The sequence below is a fragment of the Neofelis nebulosa genome, chromosome 1 (assembly GCF_028018385.1).
Source record: "Neofelis nebulosa isolate mNeoNeb1 chromosome 1, mNeoNeb1.pri, whole genome shotgun sequence".
Lineage (NCBI taxonomy): Eukaryota > Metazoa > Chordata > Mammalia > Carnivora > Felidae > Neofelis > Neofelis nebulosa.
In genome coordinates, this window is record NC_080782.1 from 199,328,191 (window position 1) to 199,350,220 (window position 22,030).

The window sequence follows — 22,030 nt, forward strand, 5'->3', positions numbered from 1 at the left end:
AGCACACAGCATTATCATGATTCTTATCCCAGCTCATATTATGTGTCAGATTAATAGCATTTTTGTAGTTTCTATCACATATATTCTATAGTGATGATTTCACATGTAAATCATCAATAAATCAAGATACATAATAGTACTCTGTAGGATTATTTTACACATATAATGTAAAGACTGTTTTTTAGTATATAATCTTAGGAAAACAAACCATTAGGAATAACAAGTGGTAGTGTACAATGTTATGTATCATAGATTGACGGATGGAACAAATTTTACTATATGACAAGGATTTCTTATGGAAACGTAAAGGTATTACATAATAGTGGTGTTAAAGTAGTTACATAAGACATCAAAAGTTGTAAAGAGTCAGGCTGTCTTAAACACAAAGAACACTGGCATCTCAAATCAGAGCAAGAAAGAAGTCAAGGACTCAACAAGAACAGACAGTTTAGAATAGTTGATGGAACAGTGAAAACCAATTTCACAGCCAACTCTCACTCTGGTAAGAGCATCCTAGTGGACAAAATTGATGTCCAAAAGATGTAGTGAGTTCTAGCAGAATTGCCCAGAAGGTGCAATCCATAAGACAAAGCGCATGAATCTATTTTTTTATTCAACAAATATTGTTTTGTATGTATTTTCACTGGACTAAATAGAGCTTGAAACTTACTTGAAAAAAAAAGAGACAAATAAATAACTAGAACTTGAAGATCACAAATAAAACAGGAAACCAGGCAATGAATCAAAAAATATGCTGAAAGGCATCGGTTCTGCTAGCTAATAATAGATCGGGACCACCTTCACCCTAAAATCTGCATCCCAGCCATAAGGCCTGCAAGAGAGAGAGATCAAGATAAGAGCCTCTTAAATCTGCCTTTGTAATGTTCACTCTGCCTTCTTCCAATTTTTTCTCCATATAGTAGTAACCAGAGAGATTTTTTCATAAGTCAAATTTGACCTGAAAGCACAAGGGAGTTTTCTTGTGTACCTACTATCGATAATATGATGAAAAATAATTTTAAATCAATTTTTTAACATAGCTAGATCCATGTGCTGGTGATGATCAAGATTAGCCTGTTCACCCCTATAATCCTCCCCTTGGTACAATTCTTGGTACAAAGTGAGTCCTCACCAAGCCTATAGTGAATCAGGTAGATGCTAAGAAAAACAGGCCTCAAATTTCTCACAAGGGAAAACATCTGGAGATATACTGTAAATAGGAAGGTATATAGATTAATAGATAAAAAGATAGGGATGCACGGATGTATGGATGGAAGAATGGAAAGATGCATGGATGTGTGGGTGGACTGATGGAAAGACAGATAAATTTTTGTTTATTTTTCTATTTGCATATGAATGCCCATTTCCACCATTATAGACTGAGTATCAATGATTTACATCCATATATTTTTTTAATAAATTTTTTTTTAATGTTTATTTTTATTTTTGAGACAGAGAGAGATAGAGCATGAATGGGGGAGGGGCAGAGAGAGAGGGAGACACAGTATCGGAAGCAGGCTCCAGGCTCTGAGCCATCAGCCCAGAGCCCGACGCGGGGCTCGAACTCACGAACCGTGAGATCGTGACCTGAGCTGAAGTCGGACGCTCAACCGACTGAGCCACCCAGGCGCCCCTACATCCATATATTTTAAGCATTTGTTTTATTGACAAAATTTTTGATAGGGACTAAAATATTAAGCAACTTTTCATATATTTATTGAAAGTTATATCTTTATATCTAACCCAAACACTATTAACAAATAAGCATCTAATAAATTTTTATACATCACTTACAATAAATATAAAACGTCTGTTCAAAATTTACCAAATTCTAGTCTAGTCATATCAGAAAAAGTCACCTAGGGGGGCCTGGGTGGCTCAGTCGGTTGAGCGTCCAACTTCAGCTCAGGTCATGATCTCATGGTCTGTGAGTTCAAGCCCTACATCGGGCTCTGCGCTGACAGCTCAGAGCCTGGAGCCTGCTTCGGATTCTGTGTCTCATTCTCTCTCTGCCCCTCCCCCACTTGTGCTCTGTCTTTCTCTGTCTCTCAAAAATAAATAAATGTAAAAAAATTAAAAAAAAAAGAAAAGGAAAAGTCACCTAAAATAAGAATACCTAATTTATTTCTGTCCAGATATGGCTCAATATTTTTATCATCTTTAGATCTTTGATAAAGAATGAAATAATGAAAGTTAAGATTTGCTGTCAGACATATAGGGATAAATACATTATTAATTTAACATTTTTAATGTTATTATACACAATAATATATAAGGTAAGAATAGAATTTTTTATTCTTTCATTTCTCTTCTTATTTCAACTTTTTGGTTTGGACATAATCCAAGAATTGTAGCAGTTCTAAACAGTGAAAACAGATGATCAAGGAGAGACTTTTTATTTGAATCATAAGCACTTATCCTAGGCCATATAGCATATTAATATACTAACTCATACTTTGACATATGTAAGATTCTAAATTTTCTCAATTTCTACCTGAACTGTTTAAAGTTAAAATGTTTGATTGGGGTTTTGAACTACTTAGTAAGAGGTTTTCTTCTTCTTCCTAAGATCTTACTGTTAACATTAGCCAAATGAGCGTAGCATAAAAAGACTAACTAGTGTGCTGTTAATGTTATTTTTCTATTATTGTGCACACATAATCTTTGCTATTTCTTTGATAAAAAATTATGTTCAAATTTCTTGTAGACATATATGCAAAAGATGGAAATTCTGATAGCCTAGATATGTGGGGGCCCTGCTTTGCAAGTGGATGTAACAACTATTAGCTAACACCACAGCTAAACTAATTTTGATATGTGAGTAGATATTTGTAGATATGTGATATGTGATTAGATCAATGGCTTATGAGGCAAGTGTTATCTTTGAATTGGTCAGCTAAGGACAGGGAATAACAGAATAATCTGTTGTCCTTGGATGTACTACCTGGAATGCTAGCATCATGGTACTCCATCTACATGCTTTAAAGGAAGGAAAAGAACAATTATGGGGAAAGGTAGGTGTCCATGAATAGATGAAACCTCATGTCCAAACAGATGGAAGGATATCAACCCTGGTGTCAATTACCAAATCCATTTTCATGTTGGGAGAAGCTATTTAATATACAACTTGTACTTACACTGCTAATAAGACATTTCTGTTATATTAGTAGATTAAGTGAGTATATAATCAATTGCTCCTTAGTTCTGAACTGTTAAAAGGTATGTATGTATGTATGCATGTATTCATTCATTCATTCACTCATTCATTTTGAGAGAACTAGTGCAAGTGAACTCCACCCAGCTCAAGTGGGAAAGGGGCAGAGGGAAAGGTAGAGAGAGAATCCCAAGCAGGCTCCAGGCCCAGCCCAGAGCCTGATGTGGGGCTCAATCTAATGACCATGAGATCATGACCTGAACCGAAATTAAGAGTCTTTCACTTAACTAACTGAGCTACCTAGGTGCCCCAAGGTATTTATTTTTAAAAGTGAATTTTAACCAACATTCAGATCTCCTGGGTATGCTCCATGTTCTATTGATTGACAATAATTTAAATAATTTTTGAAGCCCTTCTGAGGAAACTACATCTAAGGAGTCAAAGAGCTGTGTGGCTTATCCTTGCTTCCCCTTGTTCTGTCATCAATTCACTTCTCTTCTCCTCAATCTTAAAAAGAGGATGTAATAAATATGATCTAGGTCAAAATAGGATTTTTCATGTGCCTTCATAGGCAGTTAAATTAAATTGAAATGAAATTAACTTTTTTAAACATTTTTTTTTATAAATACACAGGGAATGTTGAAAAGGGGAGAAGAAATCTAGTTACCCCGTCTTCTTTCCAAATGTTTCTGTTCCCATTATATATTTAAGAGAAGTACCAAGGATGATTGGGAGAATATCAATAACTACTTTTTAAACCTCTATCTTAAAGATTAAGCACATAATCAATATGAGAGTTGGAAACACACAAACAATATTGGGAATCATTTTTTTCCCCTAACATTGTGCTGACTTTTCTCCCTCTGTCCTGTTGTTGAAATGGATGCTCAACTCAAAACCATCTTATGTCACATGTGACCCTAAGTTACACTGTTGCAATGAAATAAAAACAGGGAATGTGTCCTTAGAGAATGTGTAGAAGATCCTGTGTTGAGGAATTTATACTTATCAGAGAATAATTTGTAAATTCAGACTGGATTTGAACTAAGAAATCCTGTCTTGGATGGTTGCAGCCTGATATTTAAACCACTCTGAAGTTTTTATTTATTTATTTATTTATTTATTTAGTTAGTTAGTTAGTTAGTTTATCTTGGGGGGGGAGAGAGAGAGAGAGAGAGAGAGAGAGAGAGAGAGAGAGAGAAGAGAAAGAGCATGTGGGGGAAGGGCAGAGACAAAGATAAAGAGAATCCCAACCAGGCTCTGCACTGTCAGCACAGAGACTGACACCAGGCTCAATCCCATGAACTGTGAGATCATGACCTGAGCAAAAACCAAGGGTCAGATGCTTAACTGACTGAGCTACCCAAGCGCCCCATGAAGTTTTCATTTTTTTAAATTTAGAAGTAGTGTTTGTTGTGATAGAAAATCATGAGGAAAAAATCATAAAAGAAAGCAATTTTGTCAGTAACTCATTAAAATGCATTTATGTAAATTGATGTCTATATTTGATTCTTTTTCAGTGTATTGAGACATATTTACTAGCAAAGGTTAAATTAAAGAAAAAAGCCAGTCTATTTCTTTGTTCCTTTCTCCAATTGTACATTTAGGTTCTATATGTCAGGAGTAGAGCATATAATGAATGCTTAAATATCCTGTCTGAATAAATCAATGGATGGATTAATGTACATTGTCTGATGGACTGTGGCTTCTGATCTTAAATTCTACCAACACTATGGTTGGTTTTTTTTGACACTGGTTTAGACCAGTACTCAAATAGTTATTTTGTTTATTTTTATAAATATTAGGTATAGATGTTACTAACCGTATGTATGTCATATGGTCAATACAAATTTATAAATATTTTTAATATTTTATTTAAATGAAGATATTTTATATTTTTAAGGTAGATATATACTTCTTCATGAAATTGCTTGCTATTGTTTTAGTTATTTCTAGCAAATAATTCTACAATCTTAGTGACTTAAAATACTTTTATAATTGTTTCTTTTATGATTAAAATCTTTCATGATTATGTGTTGACTGGGTTCAGTTGGGCTACTCTTCTACTCTGCATGATATTGGCTGATGCTACTATCGTCTGAGGCTCAACAAGGCTTTAATATTTGCAGTCATTCTCTGGCCGAGCTGGCAGTTAGGGCTGCCTCTCACCTGGTATCTCAGTTGATGCTTTAGCCAGAGCACTGTGGTTCTCCTTTAGCTGGATATTCTACCATATGGTAGCGGGGGTTCCAAGACATGGGAATCCAAGAGAACGGGGCTCAGAGAAGGCAGACATCCAATACAATGAATCATCAGGCCTCTACATGCATCACACCTATTAAAGTCACACTGGCCAATGCTGGTCACAGCAAGGAAGGAGTGGAATACTCAAATGTATGACACTAAGAGTATGGTTCTTTAGGCACCAGCAAAGTGACAACCAGCACAAATATGCTTGCATGTTAAAAGTAATTTCCCATACTGAAATCACATTTTTATATGTAATTATATGAAGTCATATATATGTATATATAATACATAATATATAATATATAATAACATATATTTTACTCTCATTTTATAGCTTTACTTGTTATCAGTTAACTCTTTGTTTAGTAAATCACTTGGCAAATAACATAAAAATGCTCATGTCTTTCTATTCATTTCTTTGGGGGAAGTTACTGAGGTCATATAATCTGACTCCTTTCTCTGCCTTTAGGGGAGCCAGTCCTGTAGGTGTGGACTGTAGTCACCAGCCTTTGTCTGGAGGCACTGCTGTTGTGGGCTCCTTGGTAGGTGGAAACAGGAGCACCAAGAGCCACAAGGGTTTATAAATCACAATAAAGAATTAATTTCTAGGGCCTCTGTGTCTAGGCCCATGGAAGTAGACAAGCCATGAAAATCTGTGGTGGTGTAAAACCTGAGTCCAGGCAGCAAGTTATTAGGAAAATGATTGATTTCCTTATATGCATGTTGTATTAAACCAACTATTTTATATGAGAATTCCTAGAATTAAATTGTTTCAGGGTAGATAAGTTTTGAAGTAGAAACAGTTTTCCTTCCATATTCTAGTTTATTACATACAACATTTTGAAAAAAATCTAAGTAATTTTGGTGCTACAGTGATTACCTTTATAGGTCATATTTTTAGTTACACATGAAATAGTTATCAAAATTTACTGTGTTCTGGGTCATAAAGTAAACCTCAACAAATTTAAAAAGCTTGAAATCTCATAGGGCATGTTCTCTGATCAACAGGGAATTAAACTAAATTAAACTAGGGAATTAATCAGCTGTTTGTTTTTTGTTTTTGTTTTTCAGTAAGTTCAATGCTTACTGAGGGGCTTGAACCCACCACCCCAAGATCAAGAGTTGCATACTCTATAGACCAAGCCAGCCAGGTTCCCCATGTTCAACTGTTTGAAGTTAGGAGATACTTTGAAATGATATGTGACTCAAACTGGAAAATAATTTGAACTTAATGATAACGAAAATATATATCAAATGTTGTGGGATGTAGCTAAAGAAATTCCTTTTTAAAAATTATATTCCTTTCACTACAGATTTTTCCAAATGCTTCACGCTAGACTTGGTATTTCTATAAAAAATACAAATTCACACTATCATTAAAAGAGGTCTTGGGGCACCTGGGTAGCTTAGTCAGTTGAGCATCCAACTCTTGATTTCGACTCAGGTCATGATCTCACGATTCATGAGTTCAAAACCCATGCCCAGCTCTGGGCTGACAGTGCGGGGCCTGCTTAACATTCTCCCTCTCTCTGCCCCACCCTTGCTCACATTCTCTCTGTCTCTCTCAAAACTAAATAAACTTAAAAAAAAAAAAGAGGGGCCTCCCAATTTTCCCAAGCTCTCCTCAAGATCTTATTAGAAATGTACATCATTAAACTCTGTTTATACCACACAATAAAATCATTTAAGGAACCATGCAATTTAGGCAAGACTGTTTGAATTACTGAAAAAGTTCACATAAGGAGAATACCACATGTATCATAAATTGCCAAGAGACTAATCTACTCCTGTGACATGTAACACGGGGTACTAAGTTCTAGCATTTCCAAAGAAATTCTTGAAAAGAAATTTATTGACTTAAGTGCATGTACTTAACAAGTTAAAAGAGCTGAAAAGCAAAGATTTAAGCTTCAATCTCAAGTTATAAAAATTGGACTAAAACAACTACCAAAACAGAAGTGAAATAGTGATTGAAATGTATTAACAAAATATAAAGCAAACATGAAATTGAGAGGATTAAAAAGAAACCTAGGTTATTTCTCTAAACATATTTGCAATAAAATTTAAAAGCTAGTTGCTAGATTGTGAAGGAAAAGGAGAAAAAAATTACCTATATCAGAAATGAGTAGGGACCTCTGGGTCCCTAGGTCATGGTTTTGGCTCTTGGTTTTGGCTCAGCTCATGATCTCAAGTTCATGAAATCAAGCCCCGTATTGGGCTCCATGGAGCCCCCTTGGGATTCTCTCTCCCTTTCTCTCTGCACCTTTCCCCCCACCTCAAAATTAATAAGTAAATTTTAAAAATAAAAGAAATGAATGAGTCACTATTATGAGACTCTAAAAAGAGACTATTTGAATATTTATGCCATTATTTGAAATTTTAGTTGAAATGAGCAAATTTATAGAAAAGTAAAATCTTTTATACACTATGTAGGTAATAAAAAAACAAGAGAAACAAATAAAAAAAAGATGGTTAAACTCATGAGCATAGATGCAAACATCCAAAAGAAATATTAACAAATCAAACCTAGATGTGAATAAAAATGATAACATATCTCAACCAATTTGCATTTATTCCAGAAATACAAGTTTGGTTTAGCATTGAACAACTAATCAATGTAAATCAATAAGTCATAAATAAACATCTGAATAAATGCAAAAATGATAAAATTCAATACCTACCATAATAAAAACTCTCACCAAACTTGGAAGAGAAATTAATAGAAAAGCAGTCAAATATTGAAATATGTTGTTTTGCGATTTTCATTAGGGAGAAAATGAATGTTAATACCACTTTTTTCAACATTTTATTAGAGTATCCAGTAATAAAGCAATTATGGAAAGAAAATTAATCATTAGAAAGGAATGAATAAAACTGCCATTATTCAAAGTTACATGATAAATATCTAATGATAATCTAACCACAGTCTAATTAGAAACTATTTGATTTAAAAAGTGGGTTAATAAGTTTGCTATATACTCAGTCAATATATGAAATTAATTACATTTCTACCTGCAAACTATAATAACAAAATTGATGTATAAAAAGTTGCCATTAGGTGTACCTGGCTGGCTCAGTCAGTAGAGCATGTGACTCTTACTCTTAGGGTTGTAAGTTCGAACTTCATGTTGAGTGTAGAAATTACTTAAAAATAAAATCTTTAAATAAATAAATAAATAATTGCCATTAAAAAGTTTAAAAAATGCCTAGCAATGAATCTTACAATAGATATCCAGTACCTCTAAACGGAAAATAAAATATTGAGAAAAGTTTCAAAAAATCTTAAATAAATGGAGGGAAATGCCACATTCATGGAACAGAAGAATTGTCCTCTAAAATGTTTTATGGATTCATTGCAATCCTTATTTAAATTGTAACTGTTGGGGCAACTGGGTGGCTCAGTCAGTTGAGCATCCTACTTCGACTCAGGTTATTATCTTACTGTTCCCAAGTTCCAGCCCCACATTGGGCTCTGTGCTGACAGCTCAGAGCCTGGAGCCTGTTTTGGATTCTGTGTCTCCCTCTCTGTCTCTGCCCCTCCCCGACTTGTGCGGGCGTGCGCACACTCTCTCTCTCTCTCTCTCAAAAATAAATAAACATTAAAAAAATTTTTAAAAATTGTAAATGTTTGTCGAGTGTGATTATGGATGTAATGTTGAAAAGTTAATCCTATAATTTAAATAAAAATGAAAAGGACCCCAAATCTCAAGAAAACTTTGAAGTACTACATGTTACAACTAATAAAGTTACTTTAAGATATTGTGGTAATGGCCTAGTACAAATGAGTAGACAAGTGAAACAGATTTGTGTTCAGAAATAGAATCACACATATGAGGAATCTTGACTTACGGCAAAGGCAAAAGAGCACATCTCATGTGGAAAAAAAATCAGTTTTAGCTCCATCTCATATCATACCAAAAATCAATTCAGGATGCATTTTAAATGTAAATAAGAAACAAAGCTTTTATAATATAACAGAGGGGGTAATCTTTACAGTTATAGGGAAGTGAAAGATTACTTAAACTGAATCTGGAAAGAGTCATTCATAAAGACAAATATTCCTGTTAAAATACCTTTCATCAGGGCGCCTGGCTGGCTCAGTTAACAGAACATGCGACTCTTGATCTTGAGATCACGAGTTTGAGGTTCATGTTGCATGTAGAGATTACTCAAAAAGAAAAAAAAAATTTAAAAGGTCCTTCCTCAAAAGATAGCATGAAGATTTACCCCAGAGAGTGGGAAAAATATTTGCAACACATTTAACCAACAAAGGCTTTGTTTCCAAAAATTAAATTCTAGAAATGATTTTTCAAAGAACTTAAAAACATTAGAAAAAGTCGGCAAAAGATTAGGAAAAGAGCTCTTGAAAAAATGACTATTGGGAAAAACGCTTGGAGTCATCAGGGAAATGCAAATTAAAGTCACAATGTCATACCAGGACCTACTAGACAGGCTAAAGTGAAATTAGCTAATACCACATGCTGGAGAAGATGGAGAGCAACTGAAAGTCTCATGACACTCATGGTGGGACTGTAAATTGCCCAGACTCTATAATACCAATTGGCAGTATCTACCACATTTCAAAATATACCTCCTCTTTGACCCACAAATTCTATTCCTAAATACCCATTAGATACGCATATGTATGAAAATATCTGAGCAAGGATGTTTATAGGAACATTTTTACAGTTCTGAAGTTTTTAAAAATTAATTTTATTAAAATTAATTTATTTTCCATTCCTGTCATGAAAATTTCTGAAGTCAAGGTACATCTGTTTTGAAAATCTCATGAGGCCTGGTAGATATTCGTTTTCTTTACAGGAAAAATGAAATTATTTATTTTTGACCAGCATTATTGTCACACTTGATTGCCTAATTCAAATAATTTATGAAAATTCAACTATAGATTATATAATTCATTTCCTAGAAATCTAAAAGCTCTTTCAGAGAAGTTTATTTTTGTAGCATGGATCTCATCTTTTCTTATTTCTCTTTTTACTTATTTGCTTTGTTTTGTTTTACAGGCGAACAAACCTGGCTACAGATCTCTTCTATGTCATTTAATTTGCTTTGTAGCTGAATATTGTCATACAAGTTTAGGAAAATGAGTATTTTTAATTTTATTGGTTACTGAGGTAATGCTTTTATACTTAAAAAGTTTCCCTTTAATATTTTAATATCAATTTTTATCCTTAAATAATGTAAAAAAAAGGGGGGGGGGCTTAAAAAACTAATGGTACCTCAAAAGCTTCAATGGAGATTTTCAATGAGACACTAAGTTTTGTTCTGTGACTCTCATATGCCTTCAGCAAGTTTTCATTTTATAGCCAATTTTAGCCCCTACATGCTGGACTTCTCTTTCCTGAGGGCTATAAAGTTTAATAGAGTCCCTGATACAGAGCTCACACCGTGACAACAAAGGCCAAGGTGAGATGTAGGAAAGGCTGACAGCCTAAATACAAAAAGACAGTCAACCCCCTCCCACTCCACCTTTTTCTCTTTCAAAAAAATGAACAGGCAACCAGAAAAAAAAATTGGGGGAACTTAGTGAAAACTAAGTGAACCCCACCCCCAACAATGACAGAGTTCACTGTTAATAATTGTTTGGGAAATGGTTATACATCTGTGGGTCCTCTCCTAAGGTAAAAAAGTCTGTTTATTTCACTTTAGGGGGTTACAATTTTGTATATCCCTGGGCTGAAAGGTGAATCTATTGAGTTCTGAATATAGAAAAATTAATTTAGAGTCCTTAATGTAAAAAACAAAATAACCACTAGTAGGTAACCTTGTATTTGTGTATTTACTTTCTAAATATCTAGGAGAGAGTGTGTGTATGGGTAGGAAGGGGTTGGATTGTTTTTATTTGGGTTAGATTTCATTTTTGAATTGCAATATATAAATTTAAATTTTCATCATTGCCAGATATGAATCAAAAGTTTGTTATTACAAAAAAATATGTTACATAGCACTGAAGACAGGTATATCCAATTCAAAGGTCTGGATTTCTAGAATGCATTAAATTTGTAAAGTTCCCTTTAGGAATTTTGTAAAATTATATACACATTTTATACACACACACATACACACACACACATATGTATATATATGCCAATATATATATATATATATATATATATATATATATATATATATGACATCTATTTCTAAATATAGAATGTCATTTCTAAATGTGTACTAAATATAGGGCATACTGGCATTTTCTTATTTTCCCTTGGAATGTGAGTATTTGAGAATTGTTCAATATTTGAGTTTCACTTAAAATTTCATAAGTCTTCAGAAATTAACTTCACACACTAGTGTTGGCTATTTTCTCAGTTCTTCTGCCTTTTTGCTAAGTGACAAAGTCTGCTTTGCAGACAATAGTTGAAAAAAATTCTATAGAGCTGAATAGCAATTAAATGAGGGATAAAATATGACTTCAGAAAAAGCTATTTAGGTGAAGTGATTGTGACAGAAGCCACCTGAATTTTACTGAAGAATGAATAAAGTGTAAAGAACATTCACTTTTCACTGAAATTAAAGTGTATTATACATTCTTACTTCTAAGGTTATTTTTACTACAGATCTTTCCTGACAAACAAAAAACTAAACAATACAATAAACTTCCCTATACTCATTACCCAGCTTCAACAACTATCACCAATGTGTCATTCCTGTTTCAGCCTTTCCCCTTCCCTCTTTTTTAAGTATTTCAAAGAAATTCTCAAACATATCATTTTAGCTCAAAACATTTCTAAATTCATCTTGAAACAAACAACCAAAATTGAACAGGACTTTTTTTTTTTTTAAACATAACAACAATGCTATTATCAGTACTAATAAAAACTTAAATGATTCCTTATTAAAATCTAATTCCCAGGCTATATTAAAAGTTTCAACATACCTCATCTTTTAATAGTTGGTCTATTTGAATAGGGATCCAAATAAGGTCCACTCATTTTTTTCTCATGTTGAAGTCAAATTTATTTAGAATAGCTACTTCTTCCTAATTATTCATTATAACTGGGGCTTTTGTTTGTTTTGCTACTGAGTTTTTGGAAAATTCAATCAGCTAACCTATAAAATGTTCCACTTTCTGGATTCTACTATTTTCATTCCTTGAGATGTCTTCTCTTCCTTTACCTTCTCCTTCTCCTGCTCTTCTTCCTCCTCCTCTTCTTTTTTGTCCTTATTTTTATTTTCTTTTTAATTTTTTAATGTTTATTTATTTTTGAGAGAGAGAGAGAGAGAGAGAGAGAGAGAGCATGAACAGGGGAGGAGCAGCGAGAGAGGGTGACACAGAATCTGGAGCAGGCTCCAGACTCTGAGTTGTCAGCACAGAGCCCGACGGGGGGGAGGGGGGGTGGGTTTGAACTAATGAACCATGAGATTATGACCTGAGCGGAAGTCAGATGCTTAACCGACTGAGCCACCCAGGTGTTCCAATTTTGTCCTTATTTAAAAAAAAAGTCTTTTATATTTCAAAATGTTCATGATAAGATTTTGATGGCATAGATTAAGTGTTTATGTGTGTCTATCGGTGCCAGTGTTTGTGATGTTTTGAGTTTATTAACTACAGCATGTAAAATTACATTTTTATTTGCTAGATAGCATATGGTTCATGGTGGTCCTGGTTTTGGAGGCATTCAACCAGTCTCTCATTTCACGTAAATTATCTTGGCTGTCACAACCCTTCCAACCATGGCATGTAAATGCATGTAGCATCCTGGATAACATGAATACAGAGAAATATAAATTTCAGATCTTTGGGGTATTCTCAGCCTTTTCTTTTGTAACAACCTTCTTTGTTTTCAATAAACTATAGTAGGTTTTTTTTTTTTTTGCTTGTTTGTGTTTGTTTCTTTGTTTTAGGAGTCTGTGGGTTGAAAGTTTCAATTGGTGAAACACAAGATTTGAGTAGAAGAACAAACTAAAAATATGTTTGCTGTGTCTGTTAAAAAAACAAAAAAACAAAAAACTTTGACCCTGTCTTCTTTTATATTTACTCTGCTTGGCTTGTACTAGCTTTTTCATTTCCGTATCTGACCTTGCAGGTGCAGGTTAAAGGCAAAGAAGTGGTTTAATCCTTCTTAGCTGAAGTAAAGTCCATTCACCAAAGTATTCTTCAGGCTTCTGCCACTCAAAATACGAAATATTCATATATAATGTATGGAAATCAGAATTTCTGGAAATTAAGTTATTTTTGGTTTAAATTCAGTAATGATAACTTGGGCCCCCTGCTTCAGTGTCTTGATTTACCAATCTCTCCCTTACAGTGAATCCCAAATAAAGCCACTAAAGCACAGTTCGGTTCATGTTGTAATTATTTTCCCCAAGTTTTGTTACTGGAACACAGAATGCTTTCCTACCCATCACACAATGCATAAGCTGATCAAAAACTACCCTTTCAGGCACTCTGCTCCTTGTTACCTCCCTGAACTTAGCCACTCTGCAACCCTGCTTTCCTCAAAGCTGGCCATGCATTTTCATTAGCACTTCAGATTTTTTTTTTTTTTTGCATAAACTTCTCCTTTTCTTTCTAGAAAAGTTAGGTTACACTTTCAGACCTGATTTAAAGGAGACTTCAACTGTGGGGGAATTCCATAATTCTCCCAGATTTTTAACCATTATTTCTGTATCATTGCCATAGCATTTTGCTTATGTTTGTTTGACAGAACCTCATTCTACAGTGGAAAATAGTGGCTTACATATCCGACTCCCTTGGAGAGAAATCATGATGCAAATTTTTCTGCTAAGTGACTGTGCATCCAACGAAGAGTCTATGTATATTTTTTAAACACCTTAAAGTTTAGAAAGCCAGACATTGTGGATATTAACTCTTGAACATCTGCTCAAATGATTGAGCTTTTAGAAAAAACGCAGTTTTGATTTTCATGGTGTGCTTTTGAAAGAGTATTTTTCACATACTCAAAGTTGAATGTGGTTAGGATATGCTATGTCCTATTTTCCTTACATTTTAGATATGATCCCAAAACAGACACATGGACCATGGTGGCTCCTTTGAGTATGCCCAGAGATGCTGTTGGAGTCTGTCTCCTTGGTGACAGATTATATGCCGTTGGTGGCTATGATGGGCAGACATACCTCAACACTATGGAATCCTATGATCCACAAACAAATGAGTGGACACAGGTAAGAGTGTTGCCAGCATAATACTTCAAATACAAGAATTTACTTCATTTACTTCGTTCTAAATTTCCTTGAACCCCAAGTGATTGATTTAGCCCATTTTCATGTTCATTTTGTAAAAAGTTCACTAAATCACATGTTTTTGTGTACTTTTCTCTTACGTATTTTATAATTAATAAAATTCATATTAAAATGTGATATTCATGCTTCAATGGGATTTCCACTTTGTTATAAGTAATAACAAGGAACAGTAACTGAATTTTAATTAGCTGAAACAAAAAAAAAATCAAAGTGGAATATATTGGTTCACAAACTCCTAACTTTAGTATATTTGGTTTTAGAGATAGCTGGAATAAGAAGATGGAAAGCTACAGAAATCAACTTCCTGCCTCCCATTTTTGCTTTACTCCCTTTATTAGGCCCACTGTTACCGACTGCAGAGAACATTTACCATGGAGTGGAGATGCTAGAAACTCCAAGTAGCAATCCTCACAACCAAAAACAGAAAACAAAAACAAAAACAAAACACCTGCTTTTTAATTAAAAAACAAAACAAAACAACAACAAAACAAAGAAACAAACAGCAAAGGGCTCTAAATGATCTGTCATGTAGAAAGTGCTAACTCCCAGACAATCACTTTGGTCAGGAAGATTCAGTGAAATAATTAGCTGATCTTAAGTGAGGTGCTATCCCTTGATATACAGTACACTGTAGTTAGAGACTCAGGATAATGCTAGAATAAGGCAGCTCCCTGTCTGGTCACATAGCTGAGGATTTGTGTTGCATGTGTGGGTGCTGGGGGAAAATCAGGGCAGTGCAACCAAATTATAATGGAAAACCCCTTATTCAGTATAACTACTATGACCTCACTTTTAACGGAGGGAATGGCTATTTTCTAAGACTTTTGTCCCTGTATTTTATTACTTTCTACTCCAAATTTCTCAGTGTTTCTATTATTCCTCCCCTTTATCAGAAACTTAGAAGCAAGATATCATTCCAATAAACAAACCATTTCCATCAATGGATGCAATGAGATTCAAAGGTCTTATTGAGTTGAAGCGGAATAAGAACCTCATCTCTTAATATTCCTCAGTGGATGGAGGGTTCCATTTTTTTTGAGGGGGGAGGGGTTGCAGAAATTGAACAAAGTTTATCTGAAGAACTTGAACACTGATTGAAGTAAATTTCTTTTAAAGATACTTACTTTTAAAGATATATAACTTCCTTGATTGTGCCAGTTTCGATATGTTCAATCACAATATTGAAATAGGCTGAATCTGAAGTACAAAACTAAATTCCGAATGTCCAGACTGCCTTATGGATCATACCCTTCCCTAAGAGAAAATCCTTTGATTTCACAGGAGATAAATGAATTTGGCTAAGAAGGAAAAAAGAAGGCAGAATGAAGGAAAGAAGGGAAAGTTTTTGGAAAACTGGGTCGTGTGATTTTCTGTGTTTCACTTTAATTCTAAGAAAAGAATCATTTCCTATCCAAAGAGCAGCAAATATAAAAGCAGTTTGTAATTATTGCACTAAGTTTTTACAGGATATATTTTAACCTATCCTCCTTCTGATTCCCTAGTGTTTACAAAGGAGACACTGCATGGATTAATGATTGTTGATTTGCCAAGGAAATGTACCAGTTCAATGATACATATTTAAAATGTGCCACTTTCACAAATGAACATCAAATAAAGGAAGTTTACAGGCATATCAATGATAGAATGTAATCTTCATGTCGTGTTTATAATAATGAGCCATTTTGCTTATCATTCTTCTGAAATTAAAATCAAAATAATCTGTGTAGTAATAATAGGTAAAATTCTCCTGAAGACTATTTTCCCTCATCTGTATTTTATTGTGCTGTGTTTTGGATCATATAACAACTTACAAACAGGAAGGTGGTATTTAAAATGGTTTATAACAGCTTTACAAAAATGTTTTACAACAACTTTGTTTAAGTACAATAAACATTAATTGTAAAGCACTTAAACTACTCTAAGATTTTATGTCTATATATTTTCATTATTTATATTTTTAAGATAGCAGACACACACAAAATCACTTTGAAAATTTTCAGGATTCTAGGTCCCTGGCAAAAAAATCCCATATGTGCTGGACAATGCCTGTTACTTTCCCTCCATTTGCCCCAAAAATGGACAAAACCAATATGTTATCCTGTTTATCATTGGCGTCCCCAAATGGCTGAGCATTAGAGTAAATAAACAAACTATATTAAAATATCGAAGAATGTATATTTGGAACACTTCCTAAGCTAGCTAATTATAAATAATGTTAAGAGATTAGGGATCAGTTTCCAGATTCATGTCTTAGATAGTTTTACCGTGTATACATGCATACATGTATACATGTGTACGTGTGTGTGTGTGTGTTTTAATAAATTTGACTTTGTCATTTAACACTGGGTTTATTTCTTCTGTTTTATTTGAAAAAAACAATATGTGTGCTTTAAGACATAAAAAAAGAACTTTCTTCCATTTCCCCTGGTATGGGTAAAATCACCCTTTCATGTGTTGTCTTGGCACATTGTCATAGTGCTGTTATGTTTTACCCACCCGTAACTATAAAGATAGTGTGTGATTTACTATCATCTCCCCGAAGACTAGCAAAATTGCTGGCATGGAGTAAGAGACAATGTGAATATTTCTTAAATAAATTAGTTGAATATTACTGTTGCAACTCAGTTCTGTTGTGTATGAGTTTAGTTTGTTTACACACAATAGATATATGGTAGTATCCCCTTATCTGCACTTCTGCTTTTCCTGGCTTCAGTTAATAATGGGCTGCTGTAGTTTGGGAGCAGGTGATCCTCCTCCTGATGTATTGTCAGAAGGTTAGTTGTAGCCTAATGTTATGTAACAATGCCGACATCATTCGCCTCATTTCATCTCATTACATAAGCATTTTATCATCTCACATCATCACAAGAGGAAGGGTGAGTACAGCACAAGATATTTTGAGAGAGAGAACACATTCACATAACTTTTATTATAGTATATTATTATTATTGTTTTATTTTATTATTAGCTATTTTTGTTCATCTCTTATGGTACTTAATTTGTTAATTAAACCTTATCATAGGTCTGTATGTACAGGAGAAAAACAGTATAGAATGTGTTTGGTACTATCCGTGGTTTCAAGCATCCTCTAGAGGTCTTGGAACATATTCCCCCATCAAGAGGGGACTACTGTAGAGAATGAGTTCCAGGGGAACCTGGTGAAATATCTACATTCTCAGTTTCTTTTTTATAATTGGCTCTGTGGCCAACTTTTCTAGGTTGTCATTCTAGGGTTGAAGGTGCAACCCTGGAGGGAGAACATAGCAGGTTTAAAAAGTAAATAAAAATTAATTAATTTTATATATATATATATATATATATATATATATATATATATATAAAATACAAAGTTAGAGCAAGGGGGAAAAGGACAAAAGATCTCTTAAGTATTTAAATGTATTTATGGAGAATATATTAATGCTCAAAATAGCATGATAAATTCTGTGGTAAGGGAAATACTTAGCTATATGATAGAATTTAAGTGTATTGGGTAGAGAGATCTTCCTTCAGGAAATGGCATGTAGAATGAGGCCTGACAGGTGGCTAATAGTTAATCAGATAAAAATACGGGGAATGGTTTGGTTTGAGAAACAGAATTTGAAAAGAATTGCAGGAAGAACATGTAACATGTTGTACTGGCCAAAAATAAAGTGGTGAGCAAGGAGTTTGGAGACATAAACAGGGTCTATATGAGGCAGGGCCAAAAGCCATGTTTTTAGAATCTTGACTTTAATATAAGGCTGAATGGGAGTTAATGAATTTTAAGCAGGGAAGTAAATAATCAGAATTCTGTTTTAAAATAATTGCACTTGATAGGATGTGAAAAACAGGAGAAAGCAAGATTAGAGTCAGAGAAATCTGTTAGGAGGTTATTTTACCAATCCACTGTAGGGGTGGGAACCTTTCTTTACTCCTTCTAAGTTGTTTGGTTGGTCTCATAATTAAATTGATATAAGATGGATGAATGGGATAAAAAATTAATTTTGTATGTATGGGAACCCCGTAAAAATATGAGAGTCAAAGAAGTGGCCAAAGCAGGAAGCTTTATTCTTTTTCAACAGAATGATAAATTTGTGATGAACTGACAAGGGATTTGAGCTTGTGGTAGTAAATTGGTGAAGAAGTAACAAAGTTTACTTATACAGCATTCTTGGCTCTAAATTCCCTATCTCTGGTGATAAGGATGCCTTCTAGTGTCTTGGTACAGGGAGGTTACCTTTCACATGGGAGATTTATCTCCTGCTTTCAGTGGGACCAAGGAGGGTCAGCAAGTCCTTTCTGTACCAATCATCTCTGAAGTTCCTTTAATTGAAAATAATCAATATGCCAAAGTGGCATATCCTGGGGTGGCATACTGCAATGCTTCACACTCAAGGTAAAATTGTAATGTGAACTGACAGGAATAGGTATAATTAGGTTGGATGGAGAGATACTTATAGGACTTGATGATTATTCAGATGTAGGGTTGATGAGGTAAAACTAAAGGTTATGGATGTACCCTAGGTGTCTATCTTGGGTAACTTGAGAGTGGTGTCATTAACTGGCACAGGAATCACAGGAGGAACAACACATTTTTGCAAAGAAGTGCAGAGATTTATTTTTATAAACACACTCATGCATGTAGGGAGATGTAGATGTAGATATAAAGTGAAGCTATTCATGTTATACTTTTTCTAGAAACTATGCACAGCATTTCTCAGTATTGAATGAACATTGGAGGGTATTTGGGAAAGTTTTCAAAAATACAAGTACCCAATATTCATCCCATTCCTATTGAGTGGTAGGGCATGAGCAAACATACTTTGTAAAAGTTCATTAGATGACTTTGATATGAAACAATACTTTAAAAAGAGGGGCAATGGAAAGTATGTGCATTTTGGAGTGAGATACATTTCAGTTTGTATACGTTGCTTTATATATTGTTCCCTGACATTCCATTCACATACCTATCACAAAAATAACAATGCATGATAGGATTATAAAGATGATGTGGTGATCTATAAAAATTATTCTTAATATGAATGAAAGGAATAAAAAATTATCACATAGGAAGTTGCTCTGTGTGCTTGTGTGTGTGTGTGTGTGTGTGTGCGTGCACACGTGTGCATATGTATTAACTCTGCAAAGGGATGGCAGGTAACAGTAAGTACATTTAACAGAACTGTAGATATGGGTGGTGATTTTCATATTAGAGAGTGAAACCATATCCTTTCTCAATCAATAAGATAATATATGTGATCTGAGATTATTTTTCTCTTAGCTGTTTTATTTCTTACATTTTATTCACTTTCTTCTCAGTTTGGGATAATACCCTATAATTTCTAGGCTACTCTGATATTTTTATGTGCATAAATTATTCTTAGAAAACTGTAATGAAAATCTTTCATATCAAAATGCTCAAATTATCAACTGTTGACTTACCTCTATGGAATAAATTTTCATTACAAAGTGTAAAAATTATTGTTTTTAATATATTTCTAGCCAGTTTCATATTCAGGATTATTAAAAACATCTCAATTCTCATTTTGATGACTATCATACGGTAGAATTTTTTTAATAAGCACTATAGAAATTGTAATTATGGCTTGTTTATGACAAAATATTGAAGTTACTTCATCGTATGTCTCTGTTTAGAATGAATGAATAACACATTTAATTCAGTAGACTATCTGGGGAAATAACTTCAAAATTATTTCAATAAGTTTAATAGCTATTTGATCTGAAATATATTCCAAGATACCACTATGAAGTATTGTCAGAAATGTGTCCATGCAAGCCCAGAAATAAATCTTCGTTGGAAACTTTTCTATAGTATCTTTATGTCACTAAAAATCATTAAATATCTTATTACTTGTATTAAAAATCCCATAAATGACTGCAGGTTTTAACAACTTCAATATGCAAATTTTGCTCTTTTGTAAATGCCATTTTCATTGTTTCCATTTTTATTGTACTACTTGTGGCTAAATGGGGAAAATAGAAGCACATGTATTTATGATTTTAACACATATGAGTGTTTTAAATATATTACAATTTGTATACTATTCTATGACAGTAAAAATTGTCTTAAGTTGTGTTTCATCTTTTTCAACAGATGGCTTCTTTGAATATCGGGAGAGCAGGTGCCTGTGTGGTAGTCATCAAGCAACCTTGACTTATTTTTATTTGGAGAGATTTTATTTGCTGGAGTGGTTATTTTTATAACAGAGAGCAAGAATGAGAATTTCCTGAGATGAAAATTCTTCAAGAACAAGAATTTCTGTAGATTTACCTATTGATGTCAAAAGAGGTAGACTATCAAAAAGAATTATAAGAATAAAAAAAAAACAAAAACATCAAACTGCTGTGAAACAATGTCTGGCCGTATATTAGTTAGTTCAGGAATGGTTATTGGTAATTTGTTTTGTATTGTAGAATACAATAACTAAAGTTACCAAAGGCTTGTTTTTCTTGAGCAATTAAGAGGAGAGACCAATATTTGTGACACGGATAATTTCATGACTACAACTCATTCAATTGTTTTATTAGTTTGTGGCAATATCAAAGAAGTCAAAGACATGATATTTCGTCTGACAGAACCTGATTGGTTTACTATTTTCCTAATCAGTTGTGGTCATTCCAGGAGGCAGAATGATATTTTATTAAAACAAACACTCTTCTTCCTCATTTTCTCAACTATGAGAACAATTAGAGAAACAGATTCATGCCTGTCTCTTGCATTCAGAAAACAAACTGTTCTGCTAATCAAAACTGCTATATCATCAGAGTGGATGGTTGAAATTTGTTGCAGCCGTATTAGCAATCTGAAGCTGGCAAACACAAAGGATTGTTTTCATTAGGCTTACCACATTGCTTTGTTTTTTGAACACACTGAGCCAAAGAATCAGTACAATTATGGGCTTTTGCCTTATGTTGAGTTCAGTGTAAGCATGGAAGCTAGTTACTCTGAATGTTATATATATCATTGCATGTTCAAGTCCTTTAGAAATTTGTTCATAAAAAAAAAACAACTTAGAATTTTGAGGGAGAAATCTACGATCCATTCATTTGGAGTATTAATGATCATTGTTAGAAGGAGGGCACACTCCAGATTCTCATTCCCCATTTTTCAAACTTGTTACATTGATATGCACATTATTTTATGCCAAATGTTTGTAATTGTTTAAAGCATAAAGTGGAAACATTACACATTGTCCTTAATAGATTCATGTAAATTTTAAATATAATTAATAAATGATAGAAAATTTGCTTTTATCACTGTATCTTTCTTCAATAAATTTTAATTCAAATCTGAGTGAAAAACTGATAAGGCTGGGGCACCTGGGTGGCTCAGTCAGCTAAGCATCTGACTTTGGCTCAGGTCATGATCTCACATCACAGTTCATGAGTTCCAAC

At 33.8% G+C, this 22,030-nt stretch overlaps 1 protein-coding gene across 2 annotated transcripts in view; it reads left to right on the forward strand.

The window, feature by feature from the left end:
* KLHL1 (kelch like family member 1) overlaps nt 1–21,889 on the forward strand; it is a 369,777-nt gene extending 347,888 nt beyond the window's left edge. The window contains exons 10-11 of one of the 2 annotated variants that reach the window (XM_058683193.1): nt 14,386–14,557; nt 20,730–21,889. In XM_058683193.1, the coding sequence (XP_058539176.1) occupies nt 14,386–14,557; nt 20,730–20,789 (232 nt within the window). In that variant the 3' untranslated portion in view covers nt 20,790–21,889. The remainder of the gene's footprint in view (nt 1–14,385; nt 14,558–20,729) is intronic. The other variant, XM_058683200.1, reaches the window with a different exon arrangement.
* Nucleotides 21,890–22,030: the final 141 nt, after the last annotated feature.